At 41.3% G+C, this 14,954-nt stretch overlaps 1 protein-coding gene across 1 annotated transcript in view; it reads right to left on the reverse strand.

Moving 5' to 3' along the window:
* Positions 1 to 14,954, reverse strand: part of LOC141097298 (NACHT, LRR and PYD domains-containing protein 12-like) — an 81,144-nt gene that overhangs the window by 53,682 nt on the left and 12,508 nt on the right. Inside the window, exons 5-6 of the mRNA XM_073584357.1 lie at positions 11,091 to 12,798; positions 8,844 to 9,014 (exon numbers count right to left, since the gene is read on the reverse strand). Coding sequence (XP_073440458.1) covers positions 8,844 to 9,014; positions 11,091 to 12,798 — 1,879 coding nt within the window. The remainder of the gene's footprint in view (positions 1 to 8,843; positions 9,015 to 11,090; positions 12,799 to 14,954) is intronic.

Consider the following 14,954-nt stretch of genomic DNA (forward strand, 5'->3'; position numbering starts at 1 on the left):
GAAAGAGATGCATTTACAATGTCTCCACGCCAAACAGCTGGTCAGGCGGAGTAATATGAAGGCTGCTCAACGCCTAGAGTTAGCGATGGAGGCTATGGATCGGCTGGGTTTGCGGAAAGATGTGGTTCCGGTACCCAAAGCTCTGATTTGGAGAATCATTGGAAGATCCAGGAATGTAATGCAAGACATTGTGAATATCTCCGGTGTGGTGAGGGTGAGGATCCCTCCGGATGATGAAGACCAGGCATCCAGTGAAGAGGGTAGGATTCCCATCATGATGGTTGGCTCCGTGGAGAGCCTGAGAGACTTTCGGATGCTCGTAGAGTATCGAGTGGGGTACCTGCAAGAGATTGAGCAGTTGAGGCTGGACCGTCGGCGAATTAATAAAGAGATACGGAATACCAGGTGGCGGCCGCCTTCAACCCAAGATGTAAGGACCCGAAGGGTTCCTCCAAGTAGTGACATGGCAGGAGGCCGAAGAATGTCAGCAAGTGGCAATTCAATGGGCCGTGCGAGGCTGAGAGACATTAGTTCCTGTGAGACGTTGAATGGGCCAGACTCAGGCCAGACAGTAGGCCCGATTAAGACTGATGACCGTACCCACCAGGAGAGCCGGTCAGTGGGAAAAAGGTCAGGTGACGAAGCGCACTGTAGGAGGGTGGTGACTAAACAGTGTCTGATGACGCAGACAGACTGCGACTGGAGGGTCAAAGACAATGACCGATATTCAGACCGCTGGGGGCGGGGGAGGCCTAACGCAGAGATGGGGCCGTATGACAGATGGAGATGGTTCTCTTGACCTGGGGGGCAAGGTGTAGTGAGTGCCCGGTCTCGAGATCCTGGGGTGATGCTGTGTGTTCAACCCCACAGGTTTGAACAGAGGGGGGAGGTATGTGGTGTAATGACCACTGTGTCCGCTAGGGGGCGCTGTGTGGATGTCCCAAGAGAGAGGATGAGTGGCAGAATATGGAAGGACTGTTATGTATCTCAAGGTGGGTGGCCTTGAGATGGAGACTGATGCGTGTGCTGAGTAGCAGTGATACTGCTGAGGTGCTGTGTCAATGTGTCAGGGAGAAGTCTCCAGGTAACTAGGGAGACGGGCGGCCTAGTTACCTACAAACCCACCCAGGGGGTGTGTTTAGAACACTATGGTAGAGTGTGTATGAGTGTGGGAAGGACCTGTGATGAGGTCATAGCCATGTGACCCGGTGGGCGTGTCTACGGACCATATATGGTGGCCAAAGTAGGTCACATGAGGTGAATGCAGGGATCTGGTTGGTCCGGAGCAGAAGGTCCCGCTAGGAGAGGTGTCTCCTGGCTCACAGCATGTGAGGTGGCTGTGAGCAATGGCGACATGTGCCTGAGAGTTCCCTGGAGGGAATGAACGTGTGCGGGATGGTGAAGCCGCATGAGGAGCCCTGACGGGTGAGATAACGCTGAAGCTGAAGAGCCTGTGCAATGGACATTTGCATAACCTGTGTGAGTAGAGGCTAACCAAAGTGAAGCTCTGTAATGGACGCTAAGCTGTTGTATATTGCTGCTGTGGGTTTATGATGGAGGAATAAACAGCATGGACATGTTATGGTTTTATGAAAACCCGGTGCCGGATGTGTTTTATTCGCTGCCAAGTGAGTGATCCCCTAACTGAATGACAGCGCTACCTCTCACCCCCTATACTTCCGTTAACAGATAGCAGACCTGAGTGAGTGCATGTTTTTTATGTGGATTAATTTAAAGCTTTTATTGGGATCACTTTACATAACTTTTGGTATCACATTTATCCGGCGCACCGCAATGAGCACTTACTTGTTGCCATCTAAATCTCTGTCTGACATGGTTCAGATGAAACCCTCCAGGGATCTATTCACTATAAAGAGGAAGCAGAGCACAAAACTGTGGCCGACGGCACTTTTATGCAATCCTAAAAAAGACCGTCAAAAACTACTTTAGAGGTACAATACAAAGCTATGAAGAGAAGAACCACAGTATTGGAGTTCAGATTTTGCTGGCGTGGCTTGAGGGTGTCATGTCACATTGGCATAGACCTTGAGGTGCCTGAACAGCATAACCCTCTATAAGTAACCCCATTTTACAAACTACTCCCTCCATTGAATTCATCTAAGGGTGCAGTGAACATGTTGACACCACATGTGCCTCACAAATTTTATACCATTTGGCGGTGAAGAATGAATAATTACATGTTCACCATTAAAGAGTAGGTTTAGCCCCAATTTATTAATTTTTATAAGGGCTAATAGGAAAATATGGACCTTTGTCATGCAATTTCTGTGAGCCAATACTGTACATGTAATCGGGAACTACTTTCCAGGCACAGTAGAAAGCTCAGCATGGAACGAGTGCCATACTATAATGCAGATTTTGCAATGTGACCTAAGCGCAAATTGATCGTCGTTACTCCTGCTTTTTGCTCCCGTTCTCCTGTCATGGATTCCCTAATAAATTCTTGAAAGTTTTTACCCGGTGAGTGCCATTCAAATTCTTTTTCTTGGCTATATGATGCACTGTTTCGGTTTTCATGTGAATGAGCACCTATGGGTAATCTTGGAAGTTATTGCCGGCTGTGGCTTCTGTGAAGCATTTTAGCCGCAGGTGTGAGCTTGTTAGTGGTGCCGTCCAGCGTTCTCTTTTGGACTAATTATATACTTTGTATGACACAAAGCGACCCACGATAATGGACAGGCACAAGAATGTTTTGTTAAAAATATATATTTTTTATTTATAACACAAAAAATCAAATAATAAATTCTATAAAAGGTAAATGATGATGCCTCCAGCCAAAAAACAGATCAAAATTGGTCCAAAATAATATACATTAGCATTTAGATAACCACACAGCATAGACAATGCCACTCATATAGTATCCATTGGGTAAAATTATTAAATGCACAATTTTAACCTAAATTAAAGTGCCAAAGTGCTAATCAGTGAAAAAAATGAATATATCAAAAAAATTATGGAAATAAATGCCCTGAGAACTATCCAAAGAAAAGTGCTTCAGTGCATGTAACATAGCCAGATTGGATTAATCTATTAAAGTTCTATCAGAATATTATTACCTCAGTGGGGAACCAACAAAGACCTGCTCCTACCCCAACACGCGTTTCGATATATTCTTCTTCTGGCAGCGTAAACCCCTTATTACACCATATGTCACCACTAAAGGCAGTGGGAAGAGAGTAGCTAAGTGCCGGATTTGGTGCATCTTACAGATGCGCCTTTTCTGGGGTGGCTGGGGGCTTTAACCAGGGGGGAGCCAATAACAATAGTCCCTTTCTAGGCTATTAATATCTGCCCCCAGTCACTGGCTTTCCCTCTCTGGTGCAGAAAATTGTGAGGGAGCCCACGCCATTTTTTTCCGTGAAAACATTCTTTTATTAAATACATACAGGTCCCAAATTTTATGCACACATACTACTAACAGAATTAGTCACAAACATATATAAATCTAACTCTTCTGCATGGGTTTACTGTATGCAAACCATGAAAAAACACAAAAATTGGCAAGCTGGGGTGTGGCCTCCCTCTCCTAAGCTGGAAATTGTATTTAAAGGCTTCCCCTGACTGGTGTCCACTGGTTGGGACCCGGTCCTTGTCTGCCCTTATTCACACAGACGTCAACTTTGACACATGATAAGGTTATTATTATTATTATTATTTATTGTTATAGCGCCATTTATTCCATGGCGCTTTACATGTGAGGGGGGTATACATAAAAACAAGTACAATAATCTTAAACAATACAAGTCATAACTGGTACAGGAGGAGAGAGGACCCTGCCCGCGAGGGCTCACAATCTTCAAGGGATGGGTGATAATACAGTAGGCGAGGGTAGAGCTGGTCGTGCAGCGGTTTGGTCGATCGGTGGTTACTGCAGGTTATAGGCTTGTCGGAAGAGGTGGGTCTTCAGGCTCTTTTGAAGGTTTCGATGGTAGGTGAGAGTCTGATATGTTGTGGTAGAGAGTTCCAGAGTAGGGGTGATGCGCGAGAGAAATCTTGTATGCGATTGTGGGAAGAGGAGATAAGAGGGGAGTAGAGAAGGAGATCTTGTGAGGATCGGAGGTTGCGTGCAGGAAAGTACCGGGAGACGAGGTCACAGATGTATGGAGGAGACAAGTTGTGGATGGCTTTGTATGTCATGGTTAGGGTTTTGTAATGGAGTCTCTGGGCAATTGGGAGCCAGTGAAGGGATTGACAGAGGGGAGAAGCTGGGGAATAGCGGGGGGACAGGTGGATTAGTCGGGCAAGGTTATTAATACTAGACAGTGTAAGACTTCCCCGACCACAGAGTCACCTTGTCGATGGTGGGACGGCTTTTATGCTATGTTTGATCAAATACAGTATTACTAAGAACTCTGTATGATTTAAATGCACTTTTGCTTTTTACTTATTTAATTATAGCAGGGTTTTTATCATTTTGTCTTTTGTAGGTTTTGTATGTAAGCCATGTCTCCTATCCTGTAATTGTATTTGGAAGCCGCCTTGCTACACTCATCAGGAGAGCTTTAAACTAGAACAATGTGGGAAGGGAAGCAAAAGGCCAGAAAAAGCCATACACCTGACGAATGCTATTGAGAACTCTGCTATTAGAAGTGGAAAGGAAGAACAAAGACAAGATAATCTAAATAATAAAAAAATTGGAGAAAGAGAAACCAATCATAAACTAAAATGTTTCTATACTAATGCACAAAGCATGGGCAACAAACAAGGAGAATTGGGACTACTAACACAGGAAAAGAAATATGACGTCTTTGGAATCACTGCAACTTGGTGGGATGATACACATGTATGGACCACAAGGATAGAAGGACACAACTTATTTGCAAGAAACAGACTTGATAAACGAGGAGGAGGTGTAGCATTGTATGTTAGAAACACGTATATCTGCACAGAGGTTGAAGCTTCAGAGACTGGGAGTTCTGTGGAAACTGTTTGGGTAAGAATACAAGGACAGAACAATGGAAAGGACACCATTGTAGGCATTTACTACAGGCTGCCTGTGCAAGCTGAAGATATGGATGAACTCTTTATGCATCAAATGGCCAAGTTCTCCAAAAAATATGACATAGTTGTCATGGGAGATTTCAACTCTCCAGACATTTGTTGGGAATCTCTCTCAGGCAAAACTAACAGGTCAAGGAAATTCTTATCCTCTCTTGCTGACAAATTTATCTTCCAAAAGGTAGGGGAGAAAACAAGGGGAACTGCTACCTTGGATCTTATCCTTATAAACAGGGAGGAAATGGTTGAGGAGGTAAAAGTGTCTGGGACCCTAGGAGGTAGCGACCATGCTATTTTAGAATTTTCAATAACTAGAGGAGGAAGACCTGTGAAGACTCAGACGTCAAGGTTAGATTTCAGAAAGGCAGATTTTAAGGGATTCAGAAAGAGAATTGGAGGGATCCAATGGCTGGATATCCTTAAAGACAAAAATGTCCAGGAAGGATGGGAAATCTTGAAAAATGAAATTCTCAAAGCACAATCGTTAACAATTCCGAAAAGAGGGAAGAGTAGGAAGCATTTAAGGAAACCAGGATGCATGAACACAGAACTTAAGCACATGCCAAAAAGGAAGAAAAAAATGTTTATAAAATGGAAAGAGGGAGGCATATCTAAAGAAGAATACAATGCTGTCTGCAGAACCTGCAGGGCACAAATCAGATTACTAAAGCTGACAATGAATTGAGGCTTGCAAGAGACATCAAAAGCAATAATAAAGGATTTTGGGGATATGTCAAAAGTAAAAGAAAAGTCAAAGATGCTATAGGATTATTACAGGATGAAAATGATGAAATGGTAAGACAGGATGTTGCGAAGGCCGAACTTTTAAATTCCTATTTTGCATCTGTTTTCTCTCAGAAAGGAAATGTAACATCAACTCTTCTTCACTGTCCTAGTAAGAGAATAGAAGAATCCAGGATAACTATAAACAGAAATATACTGTGGAAACACTTAGCTAACCTAAATGAATTCAAGTCTCCAGGTCCAGATGAATTACACCCCAGAGTACTGAAGGAGATAGCATAAGAAATTTTTGAACCCCTCTCCATAATCTTTGAAAATTCATGGCGAACAGGAGAAGTCCCAGAAGACTGGAGAAGAGCAAATGTTGTTCCTATCTTCAAAAAGGGGAAGAAGGTGGACCCAGGCAACTATAGGCCGTTGAGTCTGACTTCTATACCAGAAAAGATCTTTGAACAAATTATTAAACAACATGTATGTCAGTACCTGGATAAGAATGAAGTGATTAAACAGAGTCAGCATGGGTTTGTAACTAATAAGTCATGCCAGACTAACTTAATTTCCTTCTATGACAGAATCACTGATTGGGTGGATCAAGGAAATTCTGTAGATATAGTATATCTTGACTTCAGCAAAGCATTTGACAAAGTATCTCACACAATCCTTATTGAAAAAATGACTAAGTATGGAATGGACAAGGCAACTGTTAGGTGGATTCTTAACTGACTTAGTGATCGGACCCAAAGAGTGGTCGTAAATGGCTGCACATCCAGGTGGAAGAATGTCTCAAGTGGGGTACCACTGGGCTCTGGCCTTGGCCCTGTATTGTTCAACATCTTTATCAACGATTTAGATGAAGGAATTGAAGGTAAACTGATTAAATTTGCTGATGACACAAAGCTAGGAGGGATAGCTAATACTAGAGAAGAGAGAGAGAAGATTCAAAAAGATATAAATAAACTGGAGCAGTGGGCAGCAACTAACAGAATGGTTTTTAACAGGGAAAAATGCAAAGTACTACATCTGGGCAATAAAAATGAAAAAAGCATATACAGAATGGGAGGAATAGGACTAAGCAACAGCACATGTGAAAAAGATTTGGGTATACTAATAGATCACAGACTGAATATGAGTCAACAGTGTGATGCAGCAGCAAAAAAGGCAAATGCAATTCTAGGATGTATTAACAGAACCATTCAGTCTAGATCACGTGAAGTCATAATTGCCCTCTACTCCTCTTTGGTCAGACCTCATCTGGAATACTGTGTCCAGTTTTGGGTGCCACATTTTAAAAAAGACATCAACAAACTGGAGCAAGTTCAGAAAAGAGCGACCAGAATGGTGACCAATCTGCAAACCCTGTCTTATGAGGAAAGGTTTCAGGATTTGGGAATGTTTAGTTTGCAAAAGAGAAGACTGAGAGGAGACTTAATAGCTGTCTACAAATATCTAAAGGGCTGTCACATTGTAGAAGGATCAACTTTATTCTCATTTGCACAAGGAAAGACTAGAAGCAATGGGATGAAACTGAATGGAAGGAGACACAGATTAGATATAAAAAAAAAACTTTTTGACAGTTAGAGTGATCAATGAGTGGAACAGGCTGCCACAAGAGGTGGTGAGTTCTCCTTCAATAGAAGTCTTAAAACAGAGGCTGGACAGATATCTGTCTGGGATGATTTAGCGAATCCTGCTTTGAGCAGGGGGTTGGACCAGATGGCCCAGGAGGATCCTTCAAACTCTACGATTCTATGATTCTATGATTTTACAGATGCCGACAAATGAATTAGCGGCTATTCTTCTATATATCGTTCTATGAAATATAAATATATGTATGTGTGTCAATGACATATATATATATATACCTATATTATGTGAATATACTGTATCTATTCTAAATTCTATTGTAAGCTTTCAGTGTGATTTTACTGTACACTGCACATGAATTGCTGGCTTTTCAAAGGACACCGGTGCATATTTCTCGCAAGTCACACTGATGGTCAGCGTGGTTTTTGAGTTTTTCTCGCACCCATAGACTTGCATTGGTGAGTTTTGGCCAAGAATCGGTGACAATCGCAGCATACTGCGATTTCAATCGTACGTGTAATACGGCTGAGAAAAAATACGGTGATGGGAGCTGCCGCATAGATTTAACATTGATCCTAGTGCTATGCGATTTTTTTCTCGTATAGCACTCGTCCGTATTCCTCTCTAGTGTGACTCCAGCCTAAGCCTAATCCTAGCTTGTGGCCCAACCCATGCTCTAACCCTAATTACAAAAAGTGTAAAAATATAAAAAGAGATCTTTGTAATAACTGAACACACAATTGAAGTGCACTGTTTTATACTTTAGCTGCTCCTCTTCTGTCATCTTGGTCGCTACTACTGCAGTGAGCAGCAGTCAAAATGAATATGTCCCATCCATATGCACTCTGCGCAGGCAGCACGAGGCTCTGACTGGCCCATAGGGTAACAGGGGAATCCCCCGGTGGGCCCCTGTGCAGATCTCGGCTCCCAACCCCACTGTATGAGCAGTACTTGGCATAATTCACTTGATACACTCTGTACAGAAGAAGTTGGGATCTCATCATTTATTAGCCAAACTACCCAGTTTATTATTATATAGAGATATAGGTAAATTTGTGAACGAGGGTAGTGTAATATTTATATGCAGGTGAAAAGTGGGCCCCACCAAAGTCAATGTTACTGGTGGGCCCTTGGCACTCCAGTCTGACAGTGGGCACCACCCAAGATAACGAGCTTTGTCATCTTATTTGCTACCTAAACCGAGTAATAAACTCTCAATTGTTTGATGTTTTCCATCAGTATGGCTCAAGTCGCTTGTATCTTTTCACCTGATATATGTCCAGAATGTCAAGTTATGCGGCTCCTCTTCAGTCTCTGACAAGACTCCATACACAATAGTGGAAAAGTAATAATAGTGGTGGATAACATTACTTGTAACCTAATTTTCAAGACATGAGAAATGACATGAGGAAGTGAAATATCCATCAATGAGCAATTATCAGTGTCTCCCAGAGACATAATTTAATACTTGTTCTGTACCCGTCTCTTATACTCACTGTAAGTTCTCGACTGTGCAGTCAGGATTGGACAGAGCCTCCATCAAGTCACTGAAGTGAGGACCGGCCAAATTGTTGACAGCCAGGTCAAGTGTCTTCAGGGACCGGCTATTTCTTATTATAGAGGCCAACTGGATGCAGGACATTTCTGTTAGATTATTTTTAACCAATCTGTAAGAATAAAAAGATGAAAAGTGTGTGATGCGTCCACGGGGCATCAGTATAAAATACTGTATATAAAAAGCAAAATGTCCCCAGCAGTTACCGAGATCCATAAATGTCATCCCTAGAAACCACCTCTGGTGTGTGGTGAACGTTAGGAATGCTGGCAGCTACTGTGGATATAAAAAGTCTACACACCCCTGTTAAAATGCCAGGCTTTTGTCATGTAAAAAAATCACACCAAGAACAATAATTTCAGAACTTTTTTCACTTTTAATGTCACCCATAAACTGTATAAATCCATTGAAAAATAAACTGAAATCTCTTTAAGTGGAAAAATAAAAATAAGGAACTGAAATAATGTAGTTGCATAAGTATGCACATTGTTAAACTGCGATACAATCATACTATTGAGACCGGACTCCCCTTCATCTGGTATCAACTAAAATGGCCTGTGCACATTGCCATAAGAGTTGAACAGCTCGTTCAAAGTAATCAAAATAAATATGAAAAAGAACAACACCAGGGTATTTTGAAAAGTTAAAAAGTGTATATTTACTACCATCACATAGTGTGCGAGGCTTCAGTTTAATAATGAGCCTTTCTCAAGCGCTGGAAAAAAAAATCAAGAACTAAAATAATGTGACTGCCTAAAGATGCACACCCTTAAACTAATACTTTGGGACGTACCCTTTGAATTTATGGCAGAATTCAATCTTTTTGGTTAGGACTTGAGTTTATCAGAACATCTAAAATTGGCAATCTTTGCCATTTCTTCCCTGCAGTAGCTTCAAATCTGTAAGATTGCGAAGGCATCTCCTGTATAAGGCACCCTCTTCAGGTTAATCCACAGATTTTCAATTGGATTCAGGTCTGGGCTCTGGCTGGGCCATTCCTAAATTTTCATCTTTTTCTGGTGAAGCCATTATTTTGTTGATTTGGAGGTATGCTTGGGATCGTTGTTGTGCTGCAAAAATCAGAAGGTTTTGTTTCATATTTGGAACTATTCATAACTCCTTCTACCTTGAGGAAATCCCCAGTTCCAGCCCCATTGCATTATGTTGCCTCCATTGTGCTTCGCTGTGGGTATGGTGTTCTTTTGGTGATGCAAAGTGTTGGTTTTGTGCCAAATATATCTTTTGGAATTATGGCCAAAACAGTCTGGCTTATGTTTTTCACAGACTTGATGTAGGTGTTGGCAAAATATTCAAGCTTGGATTTTTTTTTTTATAAGAAAGGCTGCTATCTTGCCACCCTATCCCACAGGTCAGACATATAGTATGAAGAATCTGGCATACTGTAGTCTCATGAAACACACAATCAGTACTTGCCAGAAATTTCTTTGGCTCCTTTAACGTTGCTGTTGACCTCTTGGCAGCTTCCTTGAGCAATTTTCTACTTTTTTTCATTACATTTTGAGGAACATCCAGCTTCAGATAATGTCAATGTTGTGCCAAATTTACTCCACTTCTTGATGTCAATCTTCAGTGTTTCATAGTATATCTATCTTGGAAAAAATGTTATACCCTTCTTCTGACTGATAACTTTCTACAATCAGAACCCTTTGCTGTGTTGTAAGCTGTTTATGGACCATGGCTTTTGCTGTAAAATGTAACTAAGAAAATGTCAGGAAAATTTGACTAAAACAGCTAAACTTTACATGGAATTACTGAGAATCACTATAAATGATGGCAGCAGAGTGCTGACTACTATGTAACATGAGGGTAAATGTGATTGGCTAATTCTTAACCCAACCATATATGCAGTTATAAGAGGGTGGTCACATTTATGCAACCATATTATGATAGTTGTGTTATTTTTTTTTCCTCAATGTTTCTCAATGCATTTGTACAGAGCCTACTGACATGCAGGGGGCGAGTACGTGCACACAGTGCCAGTGTATGCGCATTTTAATCCCTCGCCTGTGTATAGGAGCCGCTCACTGCCCATAGGTTCACAAAGCAGCATGTGGCTGCTACAAAAAGGAAAGGGAAATTAAAGCACTATATAATAATAGATCTAGTACTAAAAAGCAAGACACATGAATACAATAAATGTAAAAATAAAATATAATTTGCACTGTACCTGAGATTCTGGAGGCTATGTAAAACTGGTGCAAGTCTTTCTAATCCTTCAGCATTTATGGAACAATCAGTTAAATCGAGTTTTTCTACACTTGTGCAGGCTTGCAGAATAAATGCCAACACTGTGCAGTCTAGAGCTGACAAGTGAACACCAGAAAGGTCAAAAATGGTACATGATTTCAATGTATCCAGAACCAGAGCTTTATTCCGGGTTTCAAACAGATAAAAGAATATGGTGAGAAGACGTCGCTTATAGTCTACACTTCCCACCAATTTATTTTCTTCTGAAAGAAAGTTCTTCACCCAAGTGATAACATCTATAGATGACATAGTTGCTTTTCCGTCCAGGTAGCCACTTAATATTGACCTGGTAGAGCTGTCTGACAGACCACACAGGAATCGGAGGAATATTTCACCTCGTCCATCAGAATAGGATCTTGCTTCTTTCAGCGATTTCTGTAACCTCACAGGAGTATAATCAGCGTAATGGACAAAGGCAGACAAGAACTCCTGAACAGTGAGATGTAAGAAGGAATAGCACACAGGTTCATCAGATTCCATGAGAAAACTTGATAAGAGTTTTGACTTATGGTTCACGTGGAAGGAACCCAGATGTCGATGATCGAAAATAACTTTGTGATTCATTACTCCATATTCTGCCATCCATCCGATGGATCGCAGGAGTTTTTGGGCGTCACTCTGGTACAGGCTGTGATTGGACAGAATGTTGGCAACAAATATTGCAAAGAGTTGTGTCACAGTTTTGGGTAATAATGACACCCGCTGATCACTAGTTGTTGATTGGAAGCTCTTGGATAACACTGTACAGATGATCCAGCAGTAAGACGGGAGGTAACAGAATGTGTACAATGTGTCATTCTGCCTCACATAATTAAAAGCTTTTTCTGCCAGTTCCTTGGTGTTGAAGAAATTTTCAAAGTACATCTGCCGTTCTTCTGGAAAAAATCCAATGATTTCTACCATTCGCTGAAAAACATTACAACAATCAATCAATGCCAGTCTGGTTGGGCGACTGGTCATCAGGACAGAACAACCATTAAGAAGAGACTTTCTCACCAGACTAACAATAATCTGACCATAAAGTTCAGCCTGCTTATAATTAGAGCACAAGCGACTTGATCTAAAATCCATGTCATCATGACTGCTTTCATCTAAACCATCAAATATAAAGAGAAGTTTCTCTGGATCTTGAAGGATGTTCCCAAGCTGCCCCTCCAGATATGGGTATTGATTAAGGATCATTGTCTCCAGAGTAACCTTATCCTCCAGTCTGTTGAGTTCCCGGAATTTGAAGAAAAAAACAAAAGAGAATCTTTGGTAGAGTTTTCCTGTCACCCAATCATACACAAACTTCTGCATCAGTGTGGTCTTCCCTACACCTGGTACTCCGCTCACCATTACCATACGTGGCACATGTCTAGATTGGTGAACGCAACGAAACATCTTGTTTGGGGTAATGCGTTGTAATTCATTTTCTGTGTTTTTTATGTATTCCTCATGTTTTACCCCGGTCTCTATGAGCTCATTCTCAGATCGTTCTCTAAACTGTTTAGTGGAGACAATAATGAGATTCACATAACGGGTACAGAATGAAAAACTTTCCTCTTCCTGGTTACATCCTGGAGGTTTGTTCTCTATAAGAGTCTTTGTTTTTTCATGTAAATGATTCTTGTGACATTCCTGGACAGCTAAGAAAAAAATATAGAAAGTTAAGTTTAAGATAAGAAACTGGAACAAAATTGGGTTTCCTATAAGATCAATAATAAATATTTTGTTTTCTTTTTTTTGGGAATCAGAAATCAAATATTTTTGGAAGGGCCCCTGAGGTGCCAGAACACATAACCCTGCATATGTGACCCCATTTTACAAACTACACCTCTCAATGAATTCACCAAAATTTCTGACACAATTTCTGCTGAACTTGGCAATACCCCATATGTGACTGTACAGTACTGCTTAGAAACATAGCGAGATTCGGAAGTGAAGAGGCGCTATTTGACAAATTATCGTAGAACAGTTTGCAGGCTCCATATAAAAAGCCCCTAACTTCCAGAAGACCAGAATTCCTGCTCGAGTGACCACATTTTGGAAATTACATCCCTCTGGGAACTTATCTACAGGGGTTGTGACAATTTTTACTCCAAGGATGTTTTCCAGAAACAAGCGGCAGTGGATGTTGCTGTGCAAAAATTGTAAATCTGCCATTGCAGTGTCTGTACGGTGTAGTGCCCATACACTGTAGTGCCCATACATTGTACCCAGCTCGTCCTTTCCTTCACCTGTACATAAATTCATACATAAATGTACATAAAGGGGTGTAATTTCCAAAACAGGGTTATTTGAGGGAGAATTCTGCTACTCTGGCACGTTGGGGCTCAGCATACTATTCTACAATAATTTGTTCTCCTAGAGTCAAATAGCTCTCCTTCCATTGTGCATGTCGGCATGTGGCTAAGCAATACTGTGCAGCCAAATAAGGGGTATTGCCACGTTCAGCAGCAATTGTGTGACAAATTTTGGTGTCATTTTTATCCATTTCCATGTGTGAAAATTATTTTCTCCTATTATACCTTTTGAAAATTGAAAACTTGAGGCCAAAGCAACATTTTTGTGGAAAATTTTTAATCTTTTTTTAATTTTCACAGCTCAATGTTAAATAATTCTGTGAAGCACCGGTGCGTTCAAGAATGATCACCACACCTCTAAATAACATAGTAACATAGTTAGTAAGGCCGAAAAAAGACATTAGTCCATCCAGTTCAGCCTATAAAATTCTGTCAGAATAAATCCCCAGATCTACGTCCTTCTAAAGAATCTAACAATAACTGTAAGATACAATATTGTTACGCTCCAGGAAGACATCCAGGCCTCTCTTGAACCCTTCGACTGAGTTCGCCATCACCACCTCCTCAGGCAGGGAATTCCAGATTCTCACTGCCCTAACAGTAAAGAATCCTCTATGTTGGTGGAAAAACCTTTTCTCCTTCAGACGCAGAGAATGCCCCCTTGTGACCGTCACCTTCCTTGGTATAAACAGATCCTCGGAGAGATATTTGTATTGTCCCCTTATATACTTATACATGGTTATTAGATTGCCCCTCAGTCGTCTTTTTTCTAGACTAAATAATCCTAATTTTGCTAATCTCTCTGGGTATTGTAGTTCCCTCATCCCCTTTATTAATTTTGTTGCCCTCCTTTGTACCCGCTCTAGTTCCATTATATCCTTCCTGAGCACCGGTGCCCAAAACTGTACACAGTACTCCATGTGCGGTCTAACCAGAGATTTGTACAGAGGCAGTATAATGCTCTCATCATGTGTATCCAGACCTCTTTTAATGCACCCCATGATCCTGTTTGCCTTGGCAGCCGCTGCCTAGCACTGGCTGCTCCAGGTAAGTTTATCATTAACTAGGATCCCCAAGTCCTTCTCCATGTCAGATTTACCCAGTGGTTTACCGTTCAGTGTGTAATGGTGATATTGATTCCTTCTTCCCATGTGTATAACCTTACATTTATCATTGTTAAACTGCATCTGCCACCTTTCGGCCCAAGTTCCCAACTTATCCAGATCCATCTGTAGCAGAATACTATCTTCTCTTGTATTGACTGCTTCACATAGTTTTGTATCATCTGCAAATATAGATATTTTACTATGCAAACCTTCTACCAGATCGTTAATAAATATGTTGAAGAGAATAGGTCCCAACACCGACCCCTGTAGTACCCCACTGGTCACAGCGACCCAGTTAGAGAAAATACCATTTATAACCACCCTCTGCTTTCTATCACTAAGCCAGTTACTTACCCATTTACACACATTTTCCCCCAGACCCAGCATTCTCAT

The sequence above is a fragment of the Dendrobates tinctorius genome, unplaced genomic scaffold (assembly GCF_039654945.1).
Source record: "Dendrobates tinctorius isolate UK_male_01 unplaced genomic scaffold, ASM3965494v1 ptg000084l, whole genome shotgun sequence".
NCBI lineage: Eukaryota > Metazoa > Chordata > Amphibia > Anura > Dendrobatidae > Dendrobates > Dendrobates tinctorius.